The sequence below is a fragment of the Sorex araneus genome, chromosome 8, assembly GCF_027595985.1.
Source record: "Sorex araneus isolate mSorAra2 chromosome 8, mSorAra2.pri, whole genome shotgun sequence".
Taxonomy (NCBI): Eukaryota; Metazoa; Chordata; class Mammalia; order Eulipotyphla; family Soricidae; genus Sorex; species Sorex araneus.
Window position 1 is genome coordinate 42,672,631 of NC_073309.1, and position 24,277 is coordinate 42,696,907.

General features: G+C 58.8%; 3 protein-coding genes across 4 annotated transcripts; 1 reads left to right on the forward strand and 2 right to left on the reverse strand.

Moving 5' to 3' along the window:
* The first annotated feature begins 92 nt into the window (after window positions 1-92).
* Window positions 93-9,568, forward strand: NFKBIB (NFKB inhibitor beta). 2 transcript variants are annotated; one of them, XM_055145764.1, is made up of 6 exons: window positions 93-363; window positions 6,489-6,594; window positions 6,681-6,996; window positions 8,448-8,536; window positions 8,635-8,916; window positions 9,388-9,568. In XM_055145764.1, exons 1-6 carry the CDS (start codon window positions 185-187, stop codon window positions 9,547-9,549), a joined length of 1,134 nt encoding a protein of 377 aa, XP_055001739.1. In that variant the 5' UTR covers window positions 93-184; the 3' UTR covers window positions 9,550-9,568. The 2 variants fall into 2 exon arrangements, with proteins under 2 accessions (XP_055001739.1, XP_004617343.2); XM_004617286.2 differs by having other exon boundaries at window positions 94-363; window positions 8,635-8,919.
* Window positions 9,569-9,648: 80 nt separating this feature from the next.
* On the reverse strand, window positions 9,649-13,516 carry CCER2 (coiled-coil glutamate rich protein 2). Its single transcript, XM_055146302.1, has 5 exons — window positions 11,567-13,516; window positions 11,328-11,368; window positions 11,127-11,214; window positions 10,427-10,881; window positions 9,649-9,955 (listed from the first exon to the last, which is right to left on the reverse strand). Exons 1-5 carry the CDS (start codon window positions 11,607-11,609, stop codon window positions 9,866-9,868), a joined length of 717 nt encoding a protein of 238 aa, XP_055002277.1. The 5' UTR covers window positions 11,610-13,516; the 3' UTR covers window positions 9,649-9,865.
* Window positions 13,517-13,662: 146 nt separating this feature from the next.
* On the reverse strand, window positions 13,663-24,247 carry SARS2 (seryl-tRNA synthetase 2, mitochondrial). The gene is made up of 16 exons (XM_004617288.2): window positions 23,952-24,247; window positions 21,248-21,343; window positions 19,608-19,637; window positions 18,452-18,592; window positions 18,310-18,364; window positions 17,342-17,405; window positions 17,018-17,123; window positions 16,546-16,593; window positions 16,258-16,366; window positions 15,994-16,039; window positions 15,809-15,896; window positions 15,603-15,712; window positions 14,918-15,011; window positions 14,741-14,833; window positions 14,593-14,658; window positions 13,663-14,241 (listed from the first exon to the last, which is right to left on the reverse strand). Exons 1-16 carry the CDS (start codon window positions 24,216-24,218, stop codon window positions 14,119-14,121), a joined length of 1,536 nt encoding a protein of 511 aa, XP_004617345.2. The 5' UTR covers window positions 24,219-24,247; the 3' UTR covers window positions 13,663-14,118.
* Window positions 24,248-24,277: the final 30 nt, after the last annotated feature.

The window sequence follows — 24,277 nt, forward strand, 5'->3', positions numbered from 1 at the left end:
TCCATCTGATACTATGATTGGTTATGTTGTGAAACGGGGCGGGGCGTGTGCTATTTAGCCCACCCTGATTGGATGAGTCAGGGGGCGTGTTGGGGAATTCCCCGCAGGGCGGAAGCGCCCGAACTCCAGGCAGAGCCCAGCGACAGACTGAAAGCTGTGGGGAGCCCTTGAATCTTCGGGGGCTATGGCAGGGGTCGCGTGCTTGGGGAAGACTTCGGATACTGACGAATGGTGCGACAGTGGCCTGGGCTCTCTGGGTCCGGACGCAGCAGCCCCCGCAGGACCCGCGCTGACCGCTGAGCTGGGCCCGGGGCTGTCGTGGGCTCCCCTCGTCTTTGGCTACGTCACAGAGGACGGGGACACGTGAGTGAAACTTGGGCTGCCCAGCGGGACCCTTGCGTCCGACATCTGCTCAGTTCCTGATACTGGCCGGGTTACCTCTTCTTCCCAAACCAGACTTCTGATGCTTGACATCCTGACCTCTAACCCCCTTAGTAACTCCGGAAAATTTCTGACCTGCCTTTCTTGAGTACTGGGTTCTCAAGGGCCCCACATCCCGGGCCGGAAAGAGTATAGCCGGCAAGCGCTTGCCTTGCTGGAGGCTGACCCGGGTTCGATCCTTATCCTCAACATTCCATATGGTCCCCTGAGCACTGCTAGGAGTGATCCCTGATCCCTGAGCCAGGAGTAACCCCTGAGCATCACAGGGGGTGGCCCCAGAACAAAAACAAAAAGGGGCTGGAGCAATAGCACAGCGGGTAGGGCGTTTGCCTTGCACGGGGCCGACCCGGGTTCGAATCCCAGCATCCCATATGGTCCCCTGAGCACCGCCAGGGGTAACTCCTGAGTGCAGAGCCAGGAGTAACCCCTGTGCATTGCCGGGTGTGACCCAAACGCCCCCCAAAAAAAAGAGTCCCACGTGCCTGTCTATTGGTTTTAAAGCTCTAGGTGACCTTCCTGACCCCATTCCTGAGCTCTTGGTTGGAAGGTGTAGCTCAGGCAGGCCCTTCCTGATCTCTGACCTCCAAATAGGATCTCTGACCCTTGGCTCCTGCTACATCCAAGTCCTAGATTTTGATATTTAATTGAAATAATAAGCAGCGCCCTTTGGGAGATGCTGGCCGGCCAGCTCAGGTATATAATTTCTTTATAGGGTCTCTCTCTTGCTTCCTCTGTGTTTCTGTCTATCTGTCTGTCTGTCTCTCTTTTCCTTGCCTCCCTCTAATTCCTGGGACTGGAGAGATAGTTTAGGACATAGGCCCTTCTCCCATTGAATGTGACTGGTCTCAGTTGGATTCCTGGCACCACATGGCCAGCACCACCGGGTATGGCCCCAACGTTTTTTTTAAGGGTTTTTTGGGGGGAGGGGCTGAGCGGGGAGTACAGCAGGGAGGGCATTTGCCTTGCATGCAGTTGGCATACAAGATTAGATCCCTGGCATCCCATATGGTCCTCCGAGCATTGCCAGGAATGATCCCTGAGTGCAGAGCCAGGATTAACCCCTGAACTTTTCCGGATGTGATCCAAAAAGGAAGCACTGTAGCACTGTCCTCCTGTTGTTCATTGATTTGCTCGAGCGGGCACCAGTAATGTCTCCATTGTGAGACTTGTTGTTACTGTTTTTGGCATATCGAACATGCCACGGGGAGCTTGCCAGGCTCTGCTGTGTGGGTGGGATACTCTCGATAGCTTGCCAGGCTCTCTAAGAGGGACGGAGGAATCAAACCTGGGTAAGTTGCGTGCAAGGCAAACGCCCTACCCGCTGTGCTATCGCTTCAGCCACCCAAAAAGGAAAAGGAACAAAAATAAAAGGTTTTTGGTGGGGGTTGGGCCACAGCTGCTGGTGTTCAGGGGTTATTCCTGGCCCAGTGCATAGGAATGACCCCTTAGGGGGTTGCTCAGGGGACCATTTGTGGTGACAGGTATTCAAAATTTTGAACCAGGGTGAGTTGTGTGCGAAGTAAGCACTGTACCTCCTGTACTATCTCTTCAGCCCTTAAAACTTTTTGGTTGTTTTCATATCCTGGTTATTGTACTAATTGCTGCAATGAATATAGACATATCTATCTTTTTGGATGAATATTTTTGTGCAAAGCATCTTCTAGGGACTGGAGCCATAGTATAGCAGGGAGGGCATTTGTCTTGCACAGGGCTGACCTGGCTTTGATCCCTACATCCCATATGGTCCCCCAAGCACGCCAGGACTAATTTCTGAGTGCAGAACTAGGACTAGCCACTGAGCATCACCAGGTGTGTGTGTGTGTGTGTGTGTGTGAGAGAGAGAGAGAGAGAGAGAGAGAGAGAGAGAGAGAGAGAGACAGAGACAGAGACAGAGAGACAGAGAGACAGAGAGAGACAGAGAGGGAGGGAGGGAGGGAGGGAGGGAGGGAGGGAGGGGGGAGAGAGGGAGAAGAAAGTAAACATCCTCTAATTGCACCCAAGTCTATTATTCCCATTCCTGGATCTTTCCAGCAGCCCCCTCTGTTGTTTCTCTAGCTGCACACTATTGTTTTTTTCTTTTTTTTTTAAATTTTCTTCTCTTTTTCTTTTTGGTTTGTGGGCCATACCTGGCAGTATTCAGTGCTCACTCCTGACTCTTTGCTCAAGATTGTTCCTGGAGGGGCTCAGGGGACCAAATGGGATGTTGAGGATGGAACCTGGATTGGTCGTGTGCAGGCAGACAACCTCCCTGCTCTACAGTTATTTCAGCCCTACACGTTGTTTGTGACAATTGCCCTACCCCCAAGGTGTACTATCTCTCCAACCCAAAGAAAATACTTTATTTATTTATTTATTTATTTATTTATTTATTTATATTTTTGTGTTACATCCAGCCATGCTCTGGGTTTACTCCTAACTGCACTCAGGAATTACTTCTGGCAGTGCTCGGGGGACCACATGGGATTGAATCCAGGTTGGCCACATGCAGGGCAAATGTCCTCTTTACTATACTATCACTTTTTCTTTCTTTTTTTTTTGAGGGGGAGGGGCTTGCGGCACACCCAGCAATGCTCAAGGTCCTGGCTCTGCACTCAGGGATCAGTCCTGGTGGTGCTCAGGAAATCATATGAGTTACTTGGCATAGAACCCGGGTCAGCCTTGTGCATGACAACTGCCTTACCTACTGTAGTATTGCTCTGGCCCCACAAGCATATCCCTTCTGATGATAAATATTCTATTTGTTCTGTCAATTGTTGAGTGATAGGTATTGAAATCAACAATCATTAGGCATTCATTTCTTTCTTCGTAATCACATCACAAAATGCAATTTGATGTGATTAAGGACACACATGCTTGGAATTATTATATTCTGTTGCTTAATTGGCCTCTGACATTGTGAAATAATCTCTATCTTGGTGATCCTTGTTCTGAAATCTTTAATATTACAACTTCTGCTTTCTTTGGAATGACTGGAATTAGCATAGTTTAACTGTTCCCTACCCTTTTGTTATTCTATTTATTTTGATTTGAGGAGCATTGGGAGGAGAAGCATCACACCCGGCTGTGCTCAGGGCTTACTCCTGGTGTATTTGGGGGGACCATGGGTGGTGCTGGGGACCAAACCCATTATTTTGATTTTTAAATAGGGGTTACTCCTAGCAAAACTCTGTCCCTGTCCATGTGGCCCATGGCGTTTGGTGTGCCCTAGAGGCACACCCGATGCTGGGGTTGAACTTGGGCTCTTTGCATATGGTAGGCATATACTCTTAACAGTTGAGTGCTCTTCCTGGGCCCCACATCCTTTGGGGAGTGGGGTGGGGTGGGGAGCATCCTGGGTGGTGCTCAGGAGGCCCAGGGGATCCTTCCTGATTGTTGGCCAACCAGGCCAGTGTTCTGATTCGGGAGCCTGAGGAGGCTGTACCGCCAATGATTACCTGGGTCACATATGGGGATGCTCAGGGGACCCCAGGGCTCCATACGGCCAATCTTAGGGGACTGTATGGTGCCGGTGATTGAGCCAGGGTGGATGACATTCAAGGCATGTGCTTGAACCGCTGCACTGCCTCTCCAGGCCCCCTCAGCCTTTTATCTTGAACCTTTGAAAATATTTATATTTAGGGGCCAGAGCGGTGGTACAGCAGGTAGGGTGCTTGCCTTGCACATGGCCAACCTGAGTTCCATCCCCAGCACCCCATTTGGTCCCTGAGTGACCCTGAGTGCAGAGCCGGGCATAAGCCCTGGATACTGCTGGTATGGCCCCAAAATAACAGCAACAATTAAATATTTATTGATGTTGGTGAACCCTTGGGTGACTTATGTGAAGCGGAGAAGAGAGAGATGGACACTTTCTTTTGATCCACCTCTGCCACCCCGGGACCAGCTGGGAAGGCTGGGGCTGATCAAGTCTGCCATGAGCCTCTGCACAGCACAGACCTCAAATCCCGCCAGCCCCATTAGTTAGCTGTCGAGCCACATTTGACGCCCACTTGTTCTGCTTGGCACAGGAGCCAATCCCCACTGCCCGGCTTCTCTGGAAGCTGTGGACTCAGGCTGAAGCAAGAAATTGCTCTTTGCAGGAAAGGAACACCAGACCTAGGCCTTACCCAGGGCTTAAAGTTCCTGGCCTTTCACTCAGAAAAGAATTTCAGGAGTAGGCGAGCAGTGAAGTAAAAACAGATTTTATTTGGAGGCTTTCTGAGGAAGGGGAAGGAGGGGGAGAGAGATTGAGTAACACGCTCAAGAGAGGTTGTGAACTTCTCTGAAGGTGTCGAGAGCCCCAGTACACTTCTCAAGAGGGGAGATGCAGGTGACACATGTGCGTGGGCACCACATGTGCTTAGCCACATGGACATAAGCAGCACATGGGCTTCGGCAACATATGCGCACACTTCCTTAGTTCAAGTTGGCTTTTCCAGGGTTTCTCCAAGCCCACGTGGGGCTTTCTAGCTAGGTAAGAGTCTGTTGCTAGGGTGGTTGCCAAGGCGGAGGTAGAGGTGGGATGGTCTTCTTTGACTCCTTTCTTGACCTTAGTTTTAGTTACTCTGCATCTTCTCTTAGAGGATGGTCCAGCTTTCTCTGGTCTAAGCTAGTCAAGGGCTTATCAAGTCTTACTTCCTGTATCCTCAGGGTGGGTCCTGACAGCCTGTTGAGCTAATTGGTTATTTGTTCCCAGGAATTCTCATCCCTCTCTACCTGCCTGCCTTATTCGTATTTAAAGAATATTTCTTGGGGCTGGAGCAATAGCACAGCGGGTAGGTTGTTTGATGCCAGGTTCGATTCCCAGCATCCCATCTGGTTCCCTGAGCACCGCCAGGGGTGATTCCTGAGTGCAGAGCCAGGAGTAACCCCTGTGCATCACCAGGTGTGACACAAAAAGCAAAAAATATATATTTTTCCTAGGAAGCATATGTTTGGATTTTGCTTTTTATTCAGTGTGACAGTTTCTCCCTTTTAATTGGAGCTCTTAGATCATTTATATAGTAGAGCTATAATCTTGATCTTGTTATGTTTGTCATTTTTTTTGTTTTATCACTTGTTAGCTTTCTGAACTGTTTCTTCTTTCACTTTTTCCTCTTTTGCTGCTCTTATTTCCAAGCGAGCCAGTTTTGTTCCACTGTATTTCATTTGCTCGTCAGCTTCCACTGCTTTGTTTTGTTATTTCAGTGGCTGCTTTGAAACACACCATTCTGCCAACCACCTGCTTTTGGGTGGCAGGGTAGCTGAGGAGGAAGGTTTTTACATCCCCTCAGGGTTGAACAAAAGCCAGAAAAAGCCTCTTCTGAAGTGAAAATGAGGTGAAATGCAGATTTCAAAACCTCCGCAAATAAAGTTCCTCCAGAGTCCAGCCACTGCCCTTGTTTGCGTAGTGCAAGTAGTTTCCTTTGTAAGCCAGCAGTTAAGCAGAGTGGGGACCGGGAGACCTTCAGACCTTCAGATTCGCTCAGCCTAAACCCGAGGTGAACAGTAGTGCAGCAGGGAGGGTGCTGCCATGCGCGTGGCCAGCCTGGATTGTGGGCTCTGAGCCCTCCAGAGCGACCCCTGAGTGCAGAACCAGGAGTAAGCTCCGAGCACTGCCAGGTGGGTCCCCAAAACAAATTAACAAACAAAAAAAAAAAAAACCACACCTGTACCTATTCAGGTCTACAGCTATCTCTAAATAGCTATGTCTGTCTACAGCTACATATCCACATCTCTGTCTCTGTCTCCAGCACTCTAAACCTACACGGTCCCCATACACCTCCAGGAGCGATCCCTGAGGACTGAGCTGGGGTAGCCCCTGAGTACCGCCAGGTGTGCACAGCCCCCCCCCTCGCGCCAATCCCCCCCAAATTTCATTTCTTTGATTGTTGGAGTCTTTTTGTTTGTTAAATTTTGGGCTTGGGGGCACACGTGGTTGTGTTCAGGGGCTACTCCTGACTCTGCTGAGTGAGGGTCACTGCCTCTAGTGTGTTGGGGGGTTCATGAGGTCTAGGAGATCAAAACCCGAGTGAACCGAGGACCACCAGGGGCCTTGAGCCCTGTGCTCTGACCCGCATGTTTGTCCACAGGGCTCTGCACTTGGCGGTGATTCATCAGCACGATCCTTTCCTAGATTTCCTTCTAGGCTTCGCGGCTGGCACTGAGTACTTGGATCTGCAGAACGACCTGGGACAGGTGACCCACATGGAGGGGCAGAAATACGGGACTTAGGGCCCAGGGCCTCTGGACGTCCGCTAACCCCCGGCCCTTTGCTCCTGCAGACAGCCCTGCACCTGGCAGCCATCCTGGGGGAGGAGTCAGCTGTGGAGAAGTTGTACGCGGCGGGTGCCGGGGTGCACGTGGCGGAGCGAGGGGGCCACACGGCGCTGCACCTGGCCTGCCGCTCAGGGGCACACGCCTGCACCCGTGCACTGCTCCGGCCCCGGCCCCGCTGTCCCCAAGGGTCCCCCAACACCTACCTCACTCAGGGCTCGGGCCCTCACACGGACGACAGCCCCGCCGCCTCGGAGGAGGGGGAGGAGGAGCGGGAGAGCGAGCAGGACTGGAGGCTTCAGCTGCAGGCCGAGAACTACGAGGGTGAGGGGGCCACCGCACCCCCAGCCAGATGGCTGAGGGCTGGATCGGTGGGACACAGGCCCCCATCTGGAGGCCCCAGACCACTCAGCACTCGGGTCTAATGGCCCAAGGCCTAGAGCTGCTCGGGGCCTGTCATAGGGCATGGATGTAGCCGGGCAGAGAGCACTGTCGTACAGGTGTGGGGTCCTGGGGTTCAATCCCGGGTTCTGCAGAACACACACACACACACACACACACACACACACACACACACACACACCACCCAACCACATATACCCCATATACCCCCCACTTATCACATACACCCACACATACAACATACCACTTATATCACACCACACATATCCCCACCATGTACACACATGTGCGCACATATCACGTACACATCCCATACACACACCCCCACCCAACCACACATATCACACGTGCCTCCACCACACTTATCATATGCATACCCACACACAACATGCCACTCACATCACACACATACCCCCTACCATGTACACGCATGTGCGCATACATCACATACACATCCCATACACACCACATAGATACACACCACACCCCCCTATGTGTTCTGCACACCACACTTATCACATACACACACTTCCATAGACAACATACCATACACATCCCATGTATACCCCCACACTACGCACACAGACTCCTTCCCTCCCCCCCCACTGCCCACAACCCCCTAAAACGGCACACACGTACTCTTCCACACACACATAGACTGCCCACGCTCCACACACATGTATGGAGGGATACAGCACTCACAACCCCCACACACGTACACACGTACTCCCCTCATCACCCTCCCCCCCATATACACTGCTCACACACCCACACACCCCCACTCCGTCATGCACACTGCTTACACATCCAGCCTGTATGCTCCTGGACCCCCTCCCAGCCTTCCACTCCACAGACCACAGGTCCCACCCCACCCGTGATGGAAGCAAATCAAAGGCCCCCTGTGAAACGAGGGCAACCCAGGCTCCCCAGCACTGATGCTGGTGCTCAAGGACGCCCCCCCTTAGCTGGGCATGGGGAGGGGGAATAGATATCTGCCCAGGACCTGGCACCTGACCCCTCAGCCCAGCTCCATGGTTCAGGCCCCCCGACAGAGGCGGGCCGGCCGGCAGCCCACCGACCCAGGCCTTGGACCTCTCAGAGCCCGAGGAGCTGAGAGCCATGTCCTTTGTAAGTAGACCAGAGGCTCCGGCCTGGTCAGGACTGTCCCCAGGTCCTCCCGTCCAAGTACCCCAGCTCTGCCCCACGGGTCCCCAGGCATTGCAGCCGCAAGCCAGGCCATGTGACACAGACATTCGGGGGCTCACATGCTCAGGAACTCAGGAGTGGGAGTCCACACTTGGGTCCCCCGCAGGCTACAGTCTGCTCCTGCAGGGACCTGGTCAGTCACCCATGTCCCCATCTTTTGACCCCAGGCCACACCCCGCTGCATGTGGCTGTCATCCACAGAGATGCAGAAATGGTCCGGCTGCTGAAAGAGGCTGGAGCTGACCTCAACAAAACGGTGAGTGTGTCTGTGTGTGTGTGTGGGGGGGTGACCCTGAGGGGCGTCCCCCACAGTCCGGCGGGTGTTGACCTCTCTGCCACCCCTCCCCCTGGCAGGAGCCCACCTGTGGCCGGAGTCCCCTGCACTTGGCGGTGGAGGCCCAGGCAGCTGACGTGCTGGAGCTTCTCCTGAGGGCAGGGGCCGACCCCACTGCCCGCATGTATGGTGGCCGCACGCCCCTGGGCTGTGCCACCCTCCGGCCCAACCCCGACCTTGTGCGCCTTCTCCGTGAGCATGGAGCCCCCGAGCCTGAGGAGGAGGAGGACGACGACGAGGACGATGACAAGCCCAGCCTCTGTAGCAGCAGTAGAGACAGTGACAGCGACTGCGGGGAAGAGGTGGTGAGCTGGGGAAAGATGGGGGCAGGGCAGGCAACTCCGGTTGCAGGGGAGCGACCCCCTGCCCAGGAGTGGCAGGGGAGAAATCCTGGGAGGTGATGGGTACACGGGGGGTGGGGGGGCGGGGGGGCGGGGAGCCGTGGTGTTGGGGCCCAGTTTGGCCGAGTGGGAGTCAAAAGTTGGTCTGGGGCAGTCTTGGGTCACTGGCCAGGGCAGGGAAGAAAGTTGGGGGCGGGTGTAAGGCTTTTGCATATGGGCAGCGGTTGGGGTGGAAGCTGGACACCCCAGTGGTCCGGGGCGGAAGCGCCAGAGAAAAGCTCTGCGTGTGGGAGACAAACCCTGGAGAATTGGGGGACCCACGGTAGGAGGTGCGGGGTGGTGGTGGTGGTGGTGGGCCCCAGCCGGATCTGGCGGACAGGGGGACCCTCGGCAGCCCCCCTGAGCCCACCGTCCCACCCCCTTTGCCCGCAGGACCAATATGACGACATCGTGATGCACAGTGGGCGGAGTCAAGCCAGGACCCCTCCCAGCCCAGCCTCCAGACCCCTCCCCGCGGACCCCTGCGACCCCGCAAACCCCTGCGACCCCACAGACCCCTGTGACCCCGCAGCCCCAGAGGAGCCTGGTGAATAAAATCCCACTTTAGACAACAGACTCCGCTGATGAGCGCTGCCCGCCCCCACCCCCGTCAGGGGCTCCCCAGTAAGGCTCAGAGGCTTGCTTTGTGCTTTATTCACGCAGGAAGGTTGGGGTGGGTGAGGTGGGGGTGTCCTGAGTCAGCCTGAGCCCAGCCCAGATTTGGCCCTTCGCAGGCCCGCGGCCAAGGACCACCCTTCTCCACTCCTGCCCTTCCAGGCACGGAGCGGGGTGTCAGGTGCGGAGGGGGCTTTGGGGACGAAGGTACAAAGCCAGGGGGGGTCGGAGGGTTAGGCGGGCGGCCCCCCTGGGATCAGCCCTCCCTCCGGAGCTCCTCCCCCAGCACCTCCGTGGCCTTCTTCAGCTCCTCTCTCACGTGCTCCAGCCGCTCCGCTTCACGCTCCTGGGGATCCGAGAGGGGTGCTTAGCGTACCCAGAACCCCCTGCAGAGACGGGCACCCCACTGTCCATTTACACGGTGGCCGCAGCCTGCATGTGACTCGGGAGTGTCAGAATCAGCGGCAGGGGAGCCATGGAGCCAGCAGGAGGAGGTGCTGCATGGGGACCCCGAGGCAGGCAGGCACGCTCTGCTGATAGTGGGATGGCCCTTGTGGTCACTGCCTCCCTCCCGGGTTGTCACACACTTTCCATGGCCTGGGCAGGGCCTGGTGGCCACTGTGCACAATTCAACCAGGGCCAAACCGTGGCTTGACTCGTGGCTCCTGTGCTCTCAGGACGTCATCTGGGCAAGTGGACAGGGGTCCTGGTCTCTGCCAGGTTCTGTCTCTGGGACAGTGGGTGGTGGAGCCCTGCCCCCACCCCACCCCACCGCCTGGGGCCCCACCCTGCTGTTCCCATCACTGCCTCTATTCACCGCCTTCTCTCGAGCCGCTTCCTTCTCCTCCTGCTGGGCCTCGGCTGGTGGCTGGTGGACATGGTGGGGTTGCGACGGCTCCCCCAGCTGCTCTGCCTCAGGCCCCTGCCACAGGCCGCGGGCGTCCCCCAGCACCTTCACATCCTTCTCTGTCTCCTCGTCCCGGGCTTGCTCTGCCACCCGCTTCTGGGTACCGCCTGTGCCCTCCAGACGCAGCCACCACGGGCCCCCGAAGGCCCCGCGGGCCCCACTCTTCTGTCCATCCTCTTGCACGTCCTCCTGGACATCTTCCTGGTGGAGGCGGCTGTGCAGCTGCTCCCGGACCGCCTGTTCCCGCCTGTTCTCATGGACCCTCGCCGCCTCGTCCTCCTGGCCCGACCTGGTCTCACCAGCCTCCCGCTTTTCCAGGCTCGCGTCTGCTGCCCCACAGCCGCGCAGCTCCGGGGCGCACATTTCTGCCAGACACACTTGTGCAGCCAGGGGGGCCGGCAGGCTGGGGCTCTCGGAGGTGGCCTGGGGGGCTCCCGGCGCTACCCGGGCCCTCATGGGGCTTTCTGGGGCCGCACAGTGGGTCTTAGTGCGAGGGCCCAGTGAGTGGGGGCCCCTCCCAGGGTTTCACGGGAGGCATAGTGGGGTGTCACTATGAGTATCCCATGAGACTGGAGTCTCAGGGGGGCCCACACTCGGGCTGGGGACCTACCTCTGTGGAGAAGGGCCATGCAAGGTCCACGCTGTGCTTGGCCCAGTGTTAGCATGTCCGAGACCACCTGTGCCAGGCAGCGGGTCAGCTGGGGGTACAGGGACAGAAGGGGCTTGAGGGAAGAATCCGGTGATGGGGGGAGGGTGAGCAAGAAGTCCCGGCACCCCAGAGGGCGGCGAGGGTGGGACCCACATTCCTCACCTCCTCCTTGGAGGGCCTCAGCGCCGGGGGAGCAGCAGTGGCTTCGGAGGAAGAGAGAGGTGGGGCCCAGGCTGGTGAGTGCTGCTGTCCTGATGCTGCTCCCGGCCCCCATGACACCCTGCACCCCCACCCCCAGCCCACCTGCCAGGTGCCCCACCGTCCTGCCACATCACCCTTGTCCCTGCACCCTGGGTCAGTGCAGAGGTACCCAGGTGCCCGTCCCACTTCCTGGCTCTCACCTGCTCCCAGGAGCAGCGGCAGCAGCACGCAAGCAGGTGACATGGTGCGAGCTGCTGGGACCCTCTGCCTGGGCTGCCCGGGCCAGGCAGCGCCTCCTTATAACCCCCTAGGGGAGGAAGTGACATCATTGGCGCCCCTTCCATTCTCCTGTTCCCTACCCGCCCGGGGCAGGGCGACAGCTGCAAGGCGGTGGAGACCCTCAATTATTCATAGCACCCCAGGCCACCTGCCTGGCACAGTCCCCCTCTAATCTCCTGAGTGCCAGCATTGAAGAGGGTGGGGGCTTATCCATGGAGAAACGGGCTCTGAGCCATCTGGCTGGGGAGCACAGTGGGTTGGAATCCCCTATGGCCACTAACGGGTCAGCCTCTGCCTTCATCCTCCCGACGCCCGAACTTCATCTGGAAAACACTCCCCACTTGGCTCTCCCCGCGCTGGGGACTAGACAGCTCAAGTATCTCGCGTAGCTGTGGTGCTCCTGACGGCAGCAGGGAATCAGCTTGTGATGGCCTGAACCTCACGAAGGGCAGTGCTGGGGTTGGAACAATAGCACAGAGGAAGGGAACTTGCCCTGAGGGAGACTGGCTGACCCAGGTTCGATTCCCCAGCACCCGCTGATAGCCCCTGCCAAGAGTGGCTCTTGAGTGCAGAGCCAGAAATAAGCCCTGAGCGCTCCTCAGGGTGTGTCCCCGAAACAGGACAGTGCTGTGGGCTGGTGCTGGGGTCTCACCACACACCCTCAGGCCCCTCCTAACAGGTTCACTCCTGAGAGGCTGTGGCCGAACAGCTGAGTCCCCCTCCAGGGTGAGCACCAAGTATGCCCCACCCCCCTCACTTGATTTATTTTGATTTGAGGCCTCTGTGATGGTGCTCAGAGGCTACTCATGTTTCTTGCGTGGTGTCATTCCCAGCCATCAAACCACAACACAAGGGTGCACTGCTTGCAAAGCCCATGCTCAGCTCATTGAGCTCTCCAGCCCAGTTCCGTTTTTATTGAACACCTACTGTGCGGCCAGTCCTTGCTTGAGGCTGGGGAGAACTGGCAGGGAACTCATATCTGTCAATTTTCCTTGCCTCTTTTGTCTTTGGGGTCACACCCAGCTGTATTCGGGACTATTTGGGATGCTGGGAGTTGAACCCAGGTGAGGTGTATGCAAAGCAAGCACCTTACCTATTGTACTCCGACCCCCTTTCCTGCCCTCTTTTGGGGGGAGCTACACCCAGTCGTTCTGCCCCAGGTACCCTGCAACACCAAAGATTGAAATTTTGGTTTAGGGGCTGAGGTGATAGCACAGTGGGTAGGGCGTTTGCCTTGCACGCAGCCAACCCGGATTCAATTTCCAGCATCCCATATGGTCTCCAGAGCAATGCCAGGAGTGATTCCTGAGTGCAAAGCCAGGAGTAACCCCTGTGCATCACCGGGTGACTCAAGACCAAAAAAAAAAAAAAAAAAACCACCTTGGGTCAGCTGTGTGCAAGGCAATTGCCCAACTCCTGCGCCCTCTCTGTGGACCGTGGGGGAAGCCAGCTGTGAAGTTCCCACTCACTGGGTAAAAGAAATAGCCATGGCCATAGAGTGCAGTACAGGCCCTGCACCAGGTGGCCAGGGAAGTTCTGGGGAGGGGACTGAGTATCCATGAGGGACCACGGGGCTGGCAAGGCCAGAGGCAGGGTGCAGTAGGATCAGGCAGGGCTGGTGGCCCCGGTGACATCATGGTTTTTCCAGTGAGGAGTCACAGGAGGTGGCTGGGCAGGGGAGGGATATGACCTGCCCTGGGGCTTTCCCATGACTGAGGGTTGAGCAGAGAAGAGGGGGTGGGACCTCTTCTTTTGAGGACGGTGGGCAGCACCGGGGAGGGGCAGAGCACTGGGTTGTGGGGCTGCTGGACGCGGTGCAGCTGTGTGGTGTGTACAGCCCGGTGTGGACGCACAGTCGGGTGAGAGAATGGCCGTCAGTGGGATGGGAGCCAGCCTGCGGCTGAGGGAGGGGCACTGGGGCACTGGGAGGTGCTACTTCTCCCCAGACCTCGGCCCCTCCTGGCACCAGCCCCTGGCTGGCTGAGAGGCTGATCAGTGCCCCACATGCACGCCGCTCTCCTTCAGACCGTTTATTGGAGATTGTGTGGGGACAGAGAGTGGTTCTCTGTTGCTCTTTGGGGTGGGGGATTTGAGCCACACTCAGCAGTGCTCAGGGGCTACTCCCAACTCTGTACTGAAGGAGGGTCACTCCTGGTGGGATTCCAGGGACTTGGGGGTCTTAAGAGACCCAACTGACTTGGGCCTTACCCCACACTGTCTCTCTGGTCCCTCCCGCACTGAGAAACGGAAGAGAGACCAAGGCTCCTCCCTCTCCCTTCCCCCCACCCCAGAATCTTCAAGACCCCCAAAAGTCCACTGTTCAGGTAGAGAAAAACTACTGCGCCCCCCCACCCTGCACCAGGAGGAGGAGAGGGCGTAGCTGGGCGTGGAGCTGGCACAGCGAGGCAAGGACGGTTCTGGGGGGTGGAGGACCAGGAGCTCCAGCCAGCAGCGGCCACCAACAGTTCTTGGCTCAGCGCCTGGGCTTCTGTGGCTGGTTGGGGCCGATATAGCGCAGAGGCTCATGGGTGGGGGCCGTGATCCGCTCGGTGCCCACGTAGGGCTGTAGCACAGAGGGCACCAGCACAGAGCCATCCTGTGGACAAAGCCAGGGGCTCAGGGGGAGCCTCAGCCCCACCCCTACCCCAACTTTGGCCCTGTCCCAACTCAACATCTGCACCCAACAGTGGCCCTGCTTCCACCTCGGCCCCACCCATCTTGGTCCCGCCCCTTCCGGCCTCCGCCCAAACCCCGCCCCACCCCACTCTTGGTCCTGCCTCTACCGCCTTTGGCCCCGCCCTTCCCGCCTCCACCCACAGCCCCGCCCTACTCACCCGTGGTTCCCTTCTACTGCCTGTGGCCCCACCCCTACCGCCTTTGGCCCCGCCCCACCCACAGCCCCGCCCCTTCCCACCCCCACCGGGTGGGGATCCCCTGGCGCCCTCACTTGCTGCTGGTTGCTCTCCAGGAGGGCGATGAGGAGGCGGGGCACGGCACAGGCCGTGGCGTTCACCTGGCAGGGAGAGGGGTGAGGGGTGCTCAGAGATGGGTGGGAGGCGGGGGGGGGGGTGGGGATGGGCGGGGTGCAGCCTCACCGTGTGGGCGAAGCACAGCTCCCCGGCTTCGGTCTGGAACATGATGTGCAGGCGCCGGCTCTGGAAATCTGTGCAGTTGGAGGCGCTGGTGACCTGGGGGTGGGGGACACAGCAGGGCATCGGCCATGGGGGGGCAAGCCCATCCCCCACCCCCCACCCTGGGCCCGCGCGGCTCACCTCCCCATAGCTCCCGCGGCCCGGCATCCAGGCCTCGAGGTCGTATTTGCGGTAGGCCGGGAGGCCCAGCTCCTGGGTCGGCATGTCCAGGACCCTAAGGACAAGGTTAGTGGAGCCAGGAGGGAGAAGCGAGGGCAGCGGAACTCACCCAGATGGGGCGCCTGTCTGGCCTGTGGGGGGCCCTGAGTTTGGGCCCCTGCAGCACCCCACGTGGACCAGTGTTGGGGCCACAGTGTGGCACCTCCAGGAACCAGGGCCAAGCACCCCAGCAACGTGTGCGGGGGAGCGCCACCATCTCTCCGGGAAGGAAAGGGGAAGGGGGTGTGTCCCCACCGCAAGCAGGGGGTGAGGCAGGAGGTGGCAGGGAGCAGGGTGGGCACAGCCTCACCCCTCCCTGCTGACCCCACGCCTGACCTCTAGGGACTGACGGGGAACCAGAAGGCAGGTTTGCACCATCTTGGTCCCTCTTAAAGGGAAGGGAACCCCCCCCCCCAGTATGCCACCCTCCAGCCCTGCCCACTGTCCTGGGTGCATCAGGGACTCTGCAGAGGCGGCCTGCAGTGGGGGGACCCACGGGAAGGGGCCTTGGTGGTGCACTAGGGTGTCCTGTGTGGAGGGTGCAGTGTTGCGATCTTAGGCTCCCTGGGGGCGGGGGGCTTGTGTCCACCATAGCCCCTGCCCCTACCGGAAGTGCAGGCCCAGCTCGGTCAGAATCTCCATCTGCAGGGACAGGAACTCCTCCAGCAGCGCTGAGCTCTGCTCCAGCCCTGGGCCTGTCACCCCAAACATCTCCACCTGCAGAGCACAGGGGGCATCAGTGAGTGTGGGGCAGGCCCTCTGGGGTCACTGCTGGAAACACACCCCCAGACACACACAGTTTTAGCCCCTGACCTTGGTGAAGTGGTGGACACGGTACAGCCCCCACGGCTCCTTCCCCGTGTGCGTCTCAGCCCGGTAGCAGGTGCTGGAACAAACCATCCTGGGGTGCAGATGGGGGTCAGGGGGGATGGCACACCGGGGTCAGGGGGACAGCACACAGGGCATTGGTGGGAAGGGGAAAAAGAACTGGGTGTCACCTGACTGGCAGGTCCTGGAAGGCTACAGAGTGGTCCATGAAGTAGCCTGGGAGGAAAGGGGACAGGATAAGGGTGCCAGGGGGCCTCTGTGGGAACCAGCAGTCTCCCCAACCCCAGCTGGGCCTGCGGCTGGCTCTGTGCTGCTATCCACTGAACAGCCTGCACCCCCTGTTGGCCCTAGGTTTCCCCGTGCTCCCCGCCATCCCCCCCCAGCCCCAGGATTTGGCAGGCACCCCCACTCCCCGCTAGCCCCCGGAGTCTCACCTGCGAGTCCCACCTCTGCCGTCCCAGCCAGGTTGAGATCTTCAAAGCGGGAGGGGTCAATGTTGTAGATTTGGGAGGGGGTGGCATTGGGGGTCATCCCACAGCCCTCCTGTGGCAAGGGTCAGGGGCCAGAGGTCAGGGGGCCAGGTAACCTGGCAGGCCTCTAGTCTCCAGTCACAGTCTGCTCCTACACTGGTGTTTGGGACTTACCCTGCTCCCCCCACCCGGCCCAGGGGGATGGGAGGGCTTGGGCCTGCCACCCTGCAGTGGGCAGAGGGGTTCACTCACAAACACAGCTCCTCGGAGAAGGTCGGGTACCGTCATGGGGATGAAGCCCTGTGAGGGGTGGGGGGGATGAGGATACGGCCATGCCCCCCAGAGCTGGGCCCCAGCTGGGGTGTCCTGCCCGCTCACTCAGCTCACCCCCAGGGCAGTCGGGGTGTGTGTCACAGGTCAGTGCTCCCCCCTCCCCTGCTCCCCCATTTCGCCAGGGGGCTCGCGTCCCTCACTGCAGTCCTGCCTCACCCCTGCCTCACTTCCCAGGTACCCCTCTCCTCCAGGGCCAGCTGCACACACCTGCCCTGGGACCTTCCTCACGTCTCAGTGGGCGTATGAGAAGGGGCCACCCCCGCCCCTCGCCCCCCGCCAACTCAGGTATGCAGGCACCTGGTGCAAAGCTCTGCCAAAGGGGCCTCACGCCTCCTGAGCCAGCTGTGGGCTGGGCCACCCCCTCCAGGGAGCCCTCCCTCCTGGCCCATACCCGGCGGACGAGCTTGTTGAGTGTGAAGTTGACCAGGCCGTGCTGCAGGAGGGCACCAGCCCCACGCAGGTAGTAGGAGCGGTGGCCAGACACGTGCGACAGGCGCCTGGGAGGCGGGGGGTGGAAAATAGGCTGGGGGTTGGGGGAAGCCTGGGCACCTGGGGGCAGTATCCCAGCTGCCAGGCGGGGCCTGGGCATCAAACATTCATGCCAGGTGTGGCCATGGTGGCTTCGCATCCAGGCCCAGCCTGGGGAGAGCAGGCAGCTGCCAGCTGTTGGGGTGCAGGGGCTGGGCCGAGGGGCCAGCGGGGGGAGGGGGCTCACTTCTGGCGGATGATGTCGAGCTTCTCCCCGATTTCCAAGTGGCCTCGGGGTTGGAAGGAGAAAGCTAGACATGGAGGCAAAACAGCAGGGGTGAGGGAGGCAGGTGTAGAGCCGGGAGACGGTTTCACGGCTTCAAACATTTGCGTAGAGGCCAGAGGGGTAGTGGGGGGTTAAGGCGCTTGCCTTGTACGAGGCACCTCGGGTTCTACCTGACACCCCAGATAGTCCCCCAAGGCCCATCGGGAGCTACCCCTGAGCACAGAGACACGATATGGCAAATATAAACACGGTTACCCAGCAAGCCTCATGCATGAGTTCAAATCCCAATCCCGGGGCCGCCCTGGCACCCTGCTGTTGGGCTCCCCCAGGGGAAAGGGCCTGGAAGATGGCACGCTGATGCAGAGAGTACTCAGGCAAGGGGAAAGCTCACTGATTTGCTTGAGCAGCACCAGTAACGTCTCCATTGTGAGACTTGCTGTTACTGTTTTTGGCATATCGGATACGCCACGGGGAGCTTGCCAGGCTCTGCTGTGTGCCTGAGATACTCTTGGTAGCTTGCCGGGCTCTCTGAGAGGGGTGGAGGAATCGAACCTGGGTTGGCCGCGTGCAAGGTAAACGCCCTACCCGCTGTGCTAGCGCTCCAGCCCCAGGGGAAGGCAAAGAGGATAAATGGGGGGGGGGGGGGACGGTGAGAGAGAGGACAGCGACAGCAGGAGGGGAAGAAAGGAGAGGGACAGAGGGAAGAGATGGCAGGAAGAGAGGAAACCGGGCAGACACATCAAGGGTGGGCAAGAGTCAGACACGGGGCCCCTGGGGAGCCCAAGGGACAGATACAGAGCCCACCTAGATATGGGGCTGGGGGGGTGGAGGAAACCCAGACAGTGAGGTCCCCACCCCGAGGCAGAAGCCCCCCCCACACACCCCCATCCCCTGGGCTCTGCAGGTGACCGCCCAGGCCCTCGGCCCACCTGGCTTCTCCCCCACCACATGGAGCACGCGGGCCTGGCTCTCGTCCCCGACGGGCTGCAGGAAGACAGGAGGATGGCAGGGTCACGGGAGGACACTGCTCAGCGGTGGCCCCGCCTGCCCGCCTGCCCCCGTACCGCTCACCGCATCGGGGTGGGTCTGGTTGGGCAGCCGCAGTGCCCGCAGGTAGAAGTGCTCCTCCAGCCGCGCCTCCTCGGGGTAGAGGAGCAGAAGCTGCTTCCGGATCTCCCGGCCCCGGGCTCGGAGACTCTGATACTGGGGGTCCTGGAGTGAGGGCGGCAGGGTCAGCCCGTGGGGTGGGGGTGGGGTCCTCTCTGCCAGCCTGATCTCAATTCTTGGCTTTTTGGGCCACACGGGGAGGGGGGGAAGGGGGGCTGCTCCCAACTCTGTGCCGGGGACTGACCCTGGGCCTGCCACATGCAGGAGCCCGGCCTGAGTGCGGCGGGCTGGGCCCTTTCTCACAAGGACCTGAACCCTTCGGCTGGCAAAGCCTGGATGACGAAGACATTCGCGGCCTCCTCCTGAATTTCCTCTCGGGAAATTCATCACCACATCACCCTATCCTGGGACCAGGACTCAGTCCTCCACCACCTCACCTCAACATCCCTGCGCCTTGGTCGGTGATTAGTTCAAAGACTTAAGGCCCAAGTGGAATTTGGGAGAATCCATCCCGAATGGATGGATGGAGTGGGCCCCTCTGCACCTGACCTGCCTCCCCTTCTCCTGAGAGAAAACTCATCTGGGGACTAGAGGGAAGCAGAGCTGAAGACGGAGCCAGGAGCTGGATTTACTTTGACTCCAGACCATCTACATTTTATTATTATTTTTTTGCCTCTGTTTGTTTGTTCTCTTTTCCTTGTTTGAGTTGCTTCCTTGCTCCTCTTAAACAATTGGGGCCACACCCAGCCGAGCTTGGGGCTGTCAGGGGGTGCCTGGGACTGAATCCAGGGCCTCACACATGTGAGCATGTGCTGTCACTGATGTCCCCTCCCTGGCCCCTCGAGCTGTGTTTTCTCTCTTTTTTTCTCTTTCGGTCACACCCGGCAGTGCTCAGGGGTTACTCCTGGCTCTGCACTCAGGAATTACTCCTGGCGGTGCTTGGGCGACCTTATGGGATACTGGAGATCGAACCCAGGCCGGCTGCATGCAAGGCAAACGCCCTACCCGCTGTGCTATCGCTCCGGCCTGTGTTTCCTTCTAAGTGCAATGGGGGAGCTGTGCCTGGTGGGTTGGCCTCACTGCCCGCACCCCAAGGACCGACTCCAGCTCTCCACAGTACCTGCTGTGCTCGACTCTTGTCCTGGTCCACCTGGCGGGAAAGAGGCAAGAGGGGGTCATTGGGCTGGTGAAGCTGGGGGCTGGGGAGGGGGCGCGGGGAGAGGTCAAACAGAGGCGGGTGGGCCTGAATGCCCTCCTCTGTTGGTGCCAGAGGGGGGTCCCTTCTCCACGGTGCCTGTTTCCTGATCAGTGCGGCGGGGAGGAGGCGCGCTCACCCCATAGGAGCCAGGATCACACACCGCCCCCTGCCCAGCTCTGGCTGAGGCCTCCCCTCCCCCTGATGCTGGCCCAGCGGGGTTTCTGTTCCGTGGAGGGACTGGGGGCTGTTGAGAGCCGGGGGGGGGGGGGCCCTGTATCTCGGGGCCTTTGATACTCCTGAAATGTTCCCACCTGGGGTTGTCAGGTGAGTCAGGCTGATGGCTGGATACTACCGGCTGTGCGTTCCTGGGCTAGACATTCCCCCCTCTCCGAGCCTCTGTCTCCCCACCTGTGACCTGGGGATGCTACCAAGGTCTCCTGGCAAGGCAGCTGTGCGGCCTCTTGGCGTGGGTGAGCGAGCCCCCGAGGAGCACTTGCACGGGCCTACGGTGAGGTGGGGACTGGTGCCCACCTGGGCAGCCTATGGCCCATGCCCACATCAAATGCAGGGGTGGCCTGGACAGAGGATCCGTGTCACGAGGGGCTTCGGCGTCCTGGGCCTGGAATCCTGCCCCGCCCTTTCCCAGCTGCAGACTTTCCATCCCTCTGCTGGACAGATGGTCAGTGGGGTTCTGGCTTCCCTAGGGGGCGTGGAGCCTGAGCGTGAGTAAGCCGGGGGCCAGCCCCTGCCACACGACGGTGACTGTGTGAACAGCTGATAGTCCTTCTTGTTTGTTTTGGGCCCACGTCCAGCCGTGCTCAGGGCTTCCACATGGTTCTGCATGCAGGAATCACTCCTGGTGGGGCTCAAGGGACCATATGGGACGCCGGGGACAGAACCCAGGTTGGCCGCGTGTGAGAAGCATCTACCCTGTGCTTTGATCTCTCCAGCTCCCACTGGTCTTATGCTTGAGCCTCTCCTGGCTGGGCCCCCAGGTGCCTGGGATGGAACCCGGGTCCCCTGCAGGCAGAGTCTGAGCACTAGCCCTTTGAGCCCAAGTCTCCCCCTTGCTGCCTGGACCACTCACGGCTCCAGCATGGTAGCTCCAGAGCACGCTGGGCCCGGCATTCACGTTGCCATGACAGTGTGGAAACTCCAGTTCACAGGTGCTGCAGTGGCCCGACCGGAAACTGCCCACCTGCCTCCCTCCTCTCCCGCGGCCCCGTGCCCAGCAGCCTGCATCGCTGCAGAGGTCACCCCACCCCCTGCTGATCTGCTGATCGCCCATGTGGGTGCAGCCCAGACCCTTTAGGAAAGTGTCCCCGCTTTGCCCGTGCCCTGGGTCGGGCAGGAACTGTGAAAGGGGAAACTGAGGTCCAGGTGGCATGATGGCATCCTGGGTGCAGGGAGAGGGAAGGGGGCTGGGGGTGTTGGGGAGAGCTGCTGGGGCACAGTTCCCTGGAAGCAGAACCCCCAGGGCTTGTCGGCCGCACCAGAGGCCTCGAAGGCCCCGGCACACACCCACAGCCCCAACCCACTGCCCCGCTGCCGCGCCTGCTCACCATCAGGGCCCGCACGGCTTCCGCAACTGCGTTCTTCTCCTCCTCCAGCCTCTGGATCTGTTCTCTCAGCTGCCTCAGCGCCTGCCAGGTGGAGACCTGGGGGGAGGAGGGAATGGGGTTGTATGGTGGGGAGGGCATTTGCCTTGCGAGCAGCTGACCCAGGCTCCATCCCCGGCCCCCGCTATGGTCTCCTGAGCACTACCAAGAGTGATCTCTGAGCACAGAACCTGCTGTACTATCTTTCTGGTCCCTTTGTTGTTGCTGTTTTTTGGGGGGGTCACACCTGGCAGTGCTCAGGGGTTACTCCTGGCTCAGCACTCAGGAATCACTTCTGGTGACGCTCAGGGAACCATATGGGAAGCCGGGGATTGAACCTGGGTCGGCCGCATGCAAGGCAAATGCCCTACCTGCTGAAGCATCTTTCCATCCCCATCAGGCCAAACTTTAACCACTTGTGTTTGTTTGGGGGGTCACTCCTGGCAGCTTGGGCTGTTACTCTCTGATCAGTGCTCAAGGCTTGCTCCTTTCTGGTGCGTGGGGGGCCGTGCAGGGCCAGACGGAACCCAGGCCTCCAGCAGGCAGAGCCTGTGCTCTGGCCCACTGAGTCATCTCCCCAGTTCCATTTTAATTCTTTATTATTTGGCAAGGGGGTGGGGGGGTGCCCAAGCGCTGTTTAGGACACCTGGGGCCCTACTGGGTGATCCCCACCAACCGGGTCTGCGGTACAATACGAAAGCGGAGGGGACAGTGTTGCTTGGGTCCTTGGCGCTGGGGATTTCCCCGGGGGTGCCCTGTAGTACGTGGGCGACTCCAGGGCTGCACCCAGTGTTGCTCTGGGGGCCATGTGGTGCTGGGAATTTAATCAGGTCAGCACATGACGGGCACGTGCCCTAACCGCTGTGCTGTCCCCGGCCCCTTTAGTAAAGTACAGTTACATGGAAACGAAATCTGCTCAGTCATCCTAGAAGCTTCCACTGTCCCAAACTCTAATCCCCATTAAAACAGTAACTTCAGGGACCAAAGAGATAGTACAGTGGGGAGGGCGCTTGCCCTGCACATAGCTGACCTGGGTTCAATCCCCAGCACCGAATATGGTCCCCTGTGTCCTGCCAGGGGTGATCCCTGAGTGCAGAGCCAGGAGTAAGCCCTCAGCAGTGCCAGGTGTGACCTCCGAATGAAAATAAAATAAATATAAATGAATTTGTTGAATTCTCCGAAAGCAGCCAACCTGGGTTCAATCCCTTGCACCACATATAGTTCCCTGAGGAATGACCCCTGAGCAGGATTAAGTTCTGCACAGTACGGGGGATGGCCCAACACCACGCCCAAATATAGGAGGTCACACTCAGTGATGCTCAGCAATTATTCCTGACTCTGCACTCAGGAATAATTTCTGATGGGGCTCAGGGGATCATACGGGATGCTGGGGATTAAATCTGGGTCAGCTACATGCAAGGCCAGCACCTTACCTGCTGTATTATCTCTTTGGCCCCAATATATTCTTAGGCCCTTAATTTTTCCATTAAAAACAAAAATGGGGGGACATAATGGCACTCACTTCATAGGCTTGCTGTGAAACTTAACAGGATGAATGCAGATAACTTTAGGAGGGATGATCAGGGAAACCAGAGAGGGCTCAGAGGATCTGGGGTCCCCACCATCCTCAGCACCCCAGCACAATCTAGAAATAGTCACTCTGCCTCTAGTTTCCAAGTATGTAACATTAGTACTAGCTATTATTATCAACATGATGATGATTGTTAGGGGGGAGCTGTCACTGAGATTCTTGATCAGGGTAGCAGTTCCAAGAATGTGATGCTGCCCTGGACTTTCGGGACCTCCAGGACTACAACCAGGAGTTGCTGGGGGATCAAACCAAGGATAGTACCTTAGTCCCTGTACTATCTCCCAGCCCCCATGATGGTTACAATTCACCCTTATTCTCCTGGAGCTCTCTAAATATATGTGCAATAAAACCACTCAGTGGGGGGTGTAAAAAAAATCAAAACAAAGAGCATTCACTCATTTAACTGTGCACCATGCATGGGGTGGGCGTACTGGACTTGGAGTGTTAGTAGAACAGGTTAGTAGAACATTTGCCATGCATGAGGCCCGTCCAGGTTCAATCTCCGGTATCCCATGTGGTCTCCCGAGCACCATGAGGAAGTGACCCTTGAGGATCACACCCGCACCAAACTCCCCTCCCCCCGCCCAAAAAAAAAAAAAGCCACGTAGGATCTGGCCTCTCTCCATGTCTCATTACTATTTCCCATTATTCTTGTGCCATCAGGCTAAGCCTGGCTTGGAAGCATAGAGTGCAAAGAACAAAAATAGGCTCTTGATAGCAAAAACTGGGCCCCATGCATACTGGGAACAAGTCGCACCATAAGCCAAACCTGGCTGTACTGGGGGAGGAGAGATAATAACAGCGGGTAGGTCTGTTGCCTAGCACGTGGCCGACCTAGGTTCGGTCCCGGCATCCCATTTGGTCCCCCAAACCGCCAGGAGTGATTCCTGAGTGCAGAGCGAGGAGTAACCCCTGAGCAACACACGGGGTGACCCAAAGACCAAAAAAAGAAAAAAAGAAAAAAAGTGGACTGGCTGAACTTGGGAAGAAAGAACGTTCCCGCGGCAAGCCTGCCTCCTGCTGGCGCGGAGACGCAGATCCCCGGGTCGGTCGGGCGGGACAGCCCCGCGCACTCACGATGCTGTGCAAGTCCTCAGGCTGCAGCGACCCCTTGCGGAGCTCCAGGGCGCGCGCGGCCTCTTCCGGGCACGCGCACAGCGGCTCCATGTCCAGCTGCGGGAGCGCGCTGTAGCCTTCGCGCGCGTGCTCGTACAGAAGATTCCGGTCTCGTCTCTCCGTGCCGAAGTTTCTCCCACGACTCTGGCTGCAATTCCAATCTTTTTGGGGCCGGACCCTCTGCAGCGCCACCAGAGGCCACAAGCGCCGCGCCATGGACGCAGCCATCTTGGACGAGGGATACGGGGGTCACACACTTTTCGGCACGCCCACTCCTCATCTAAGCC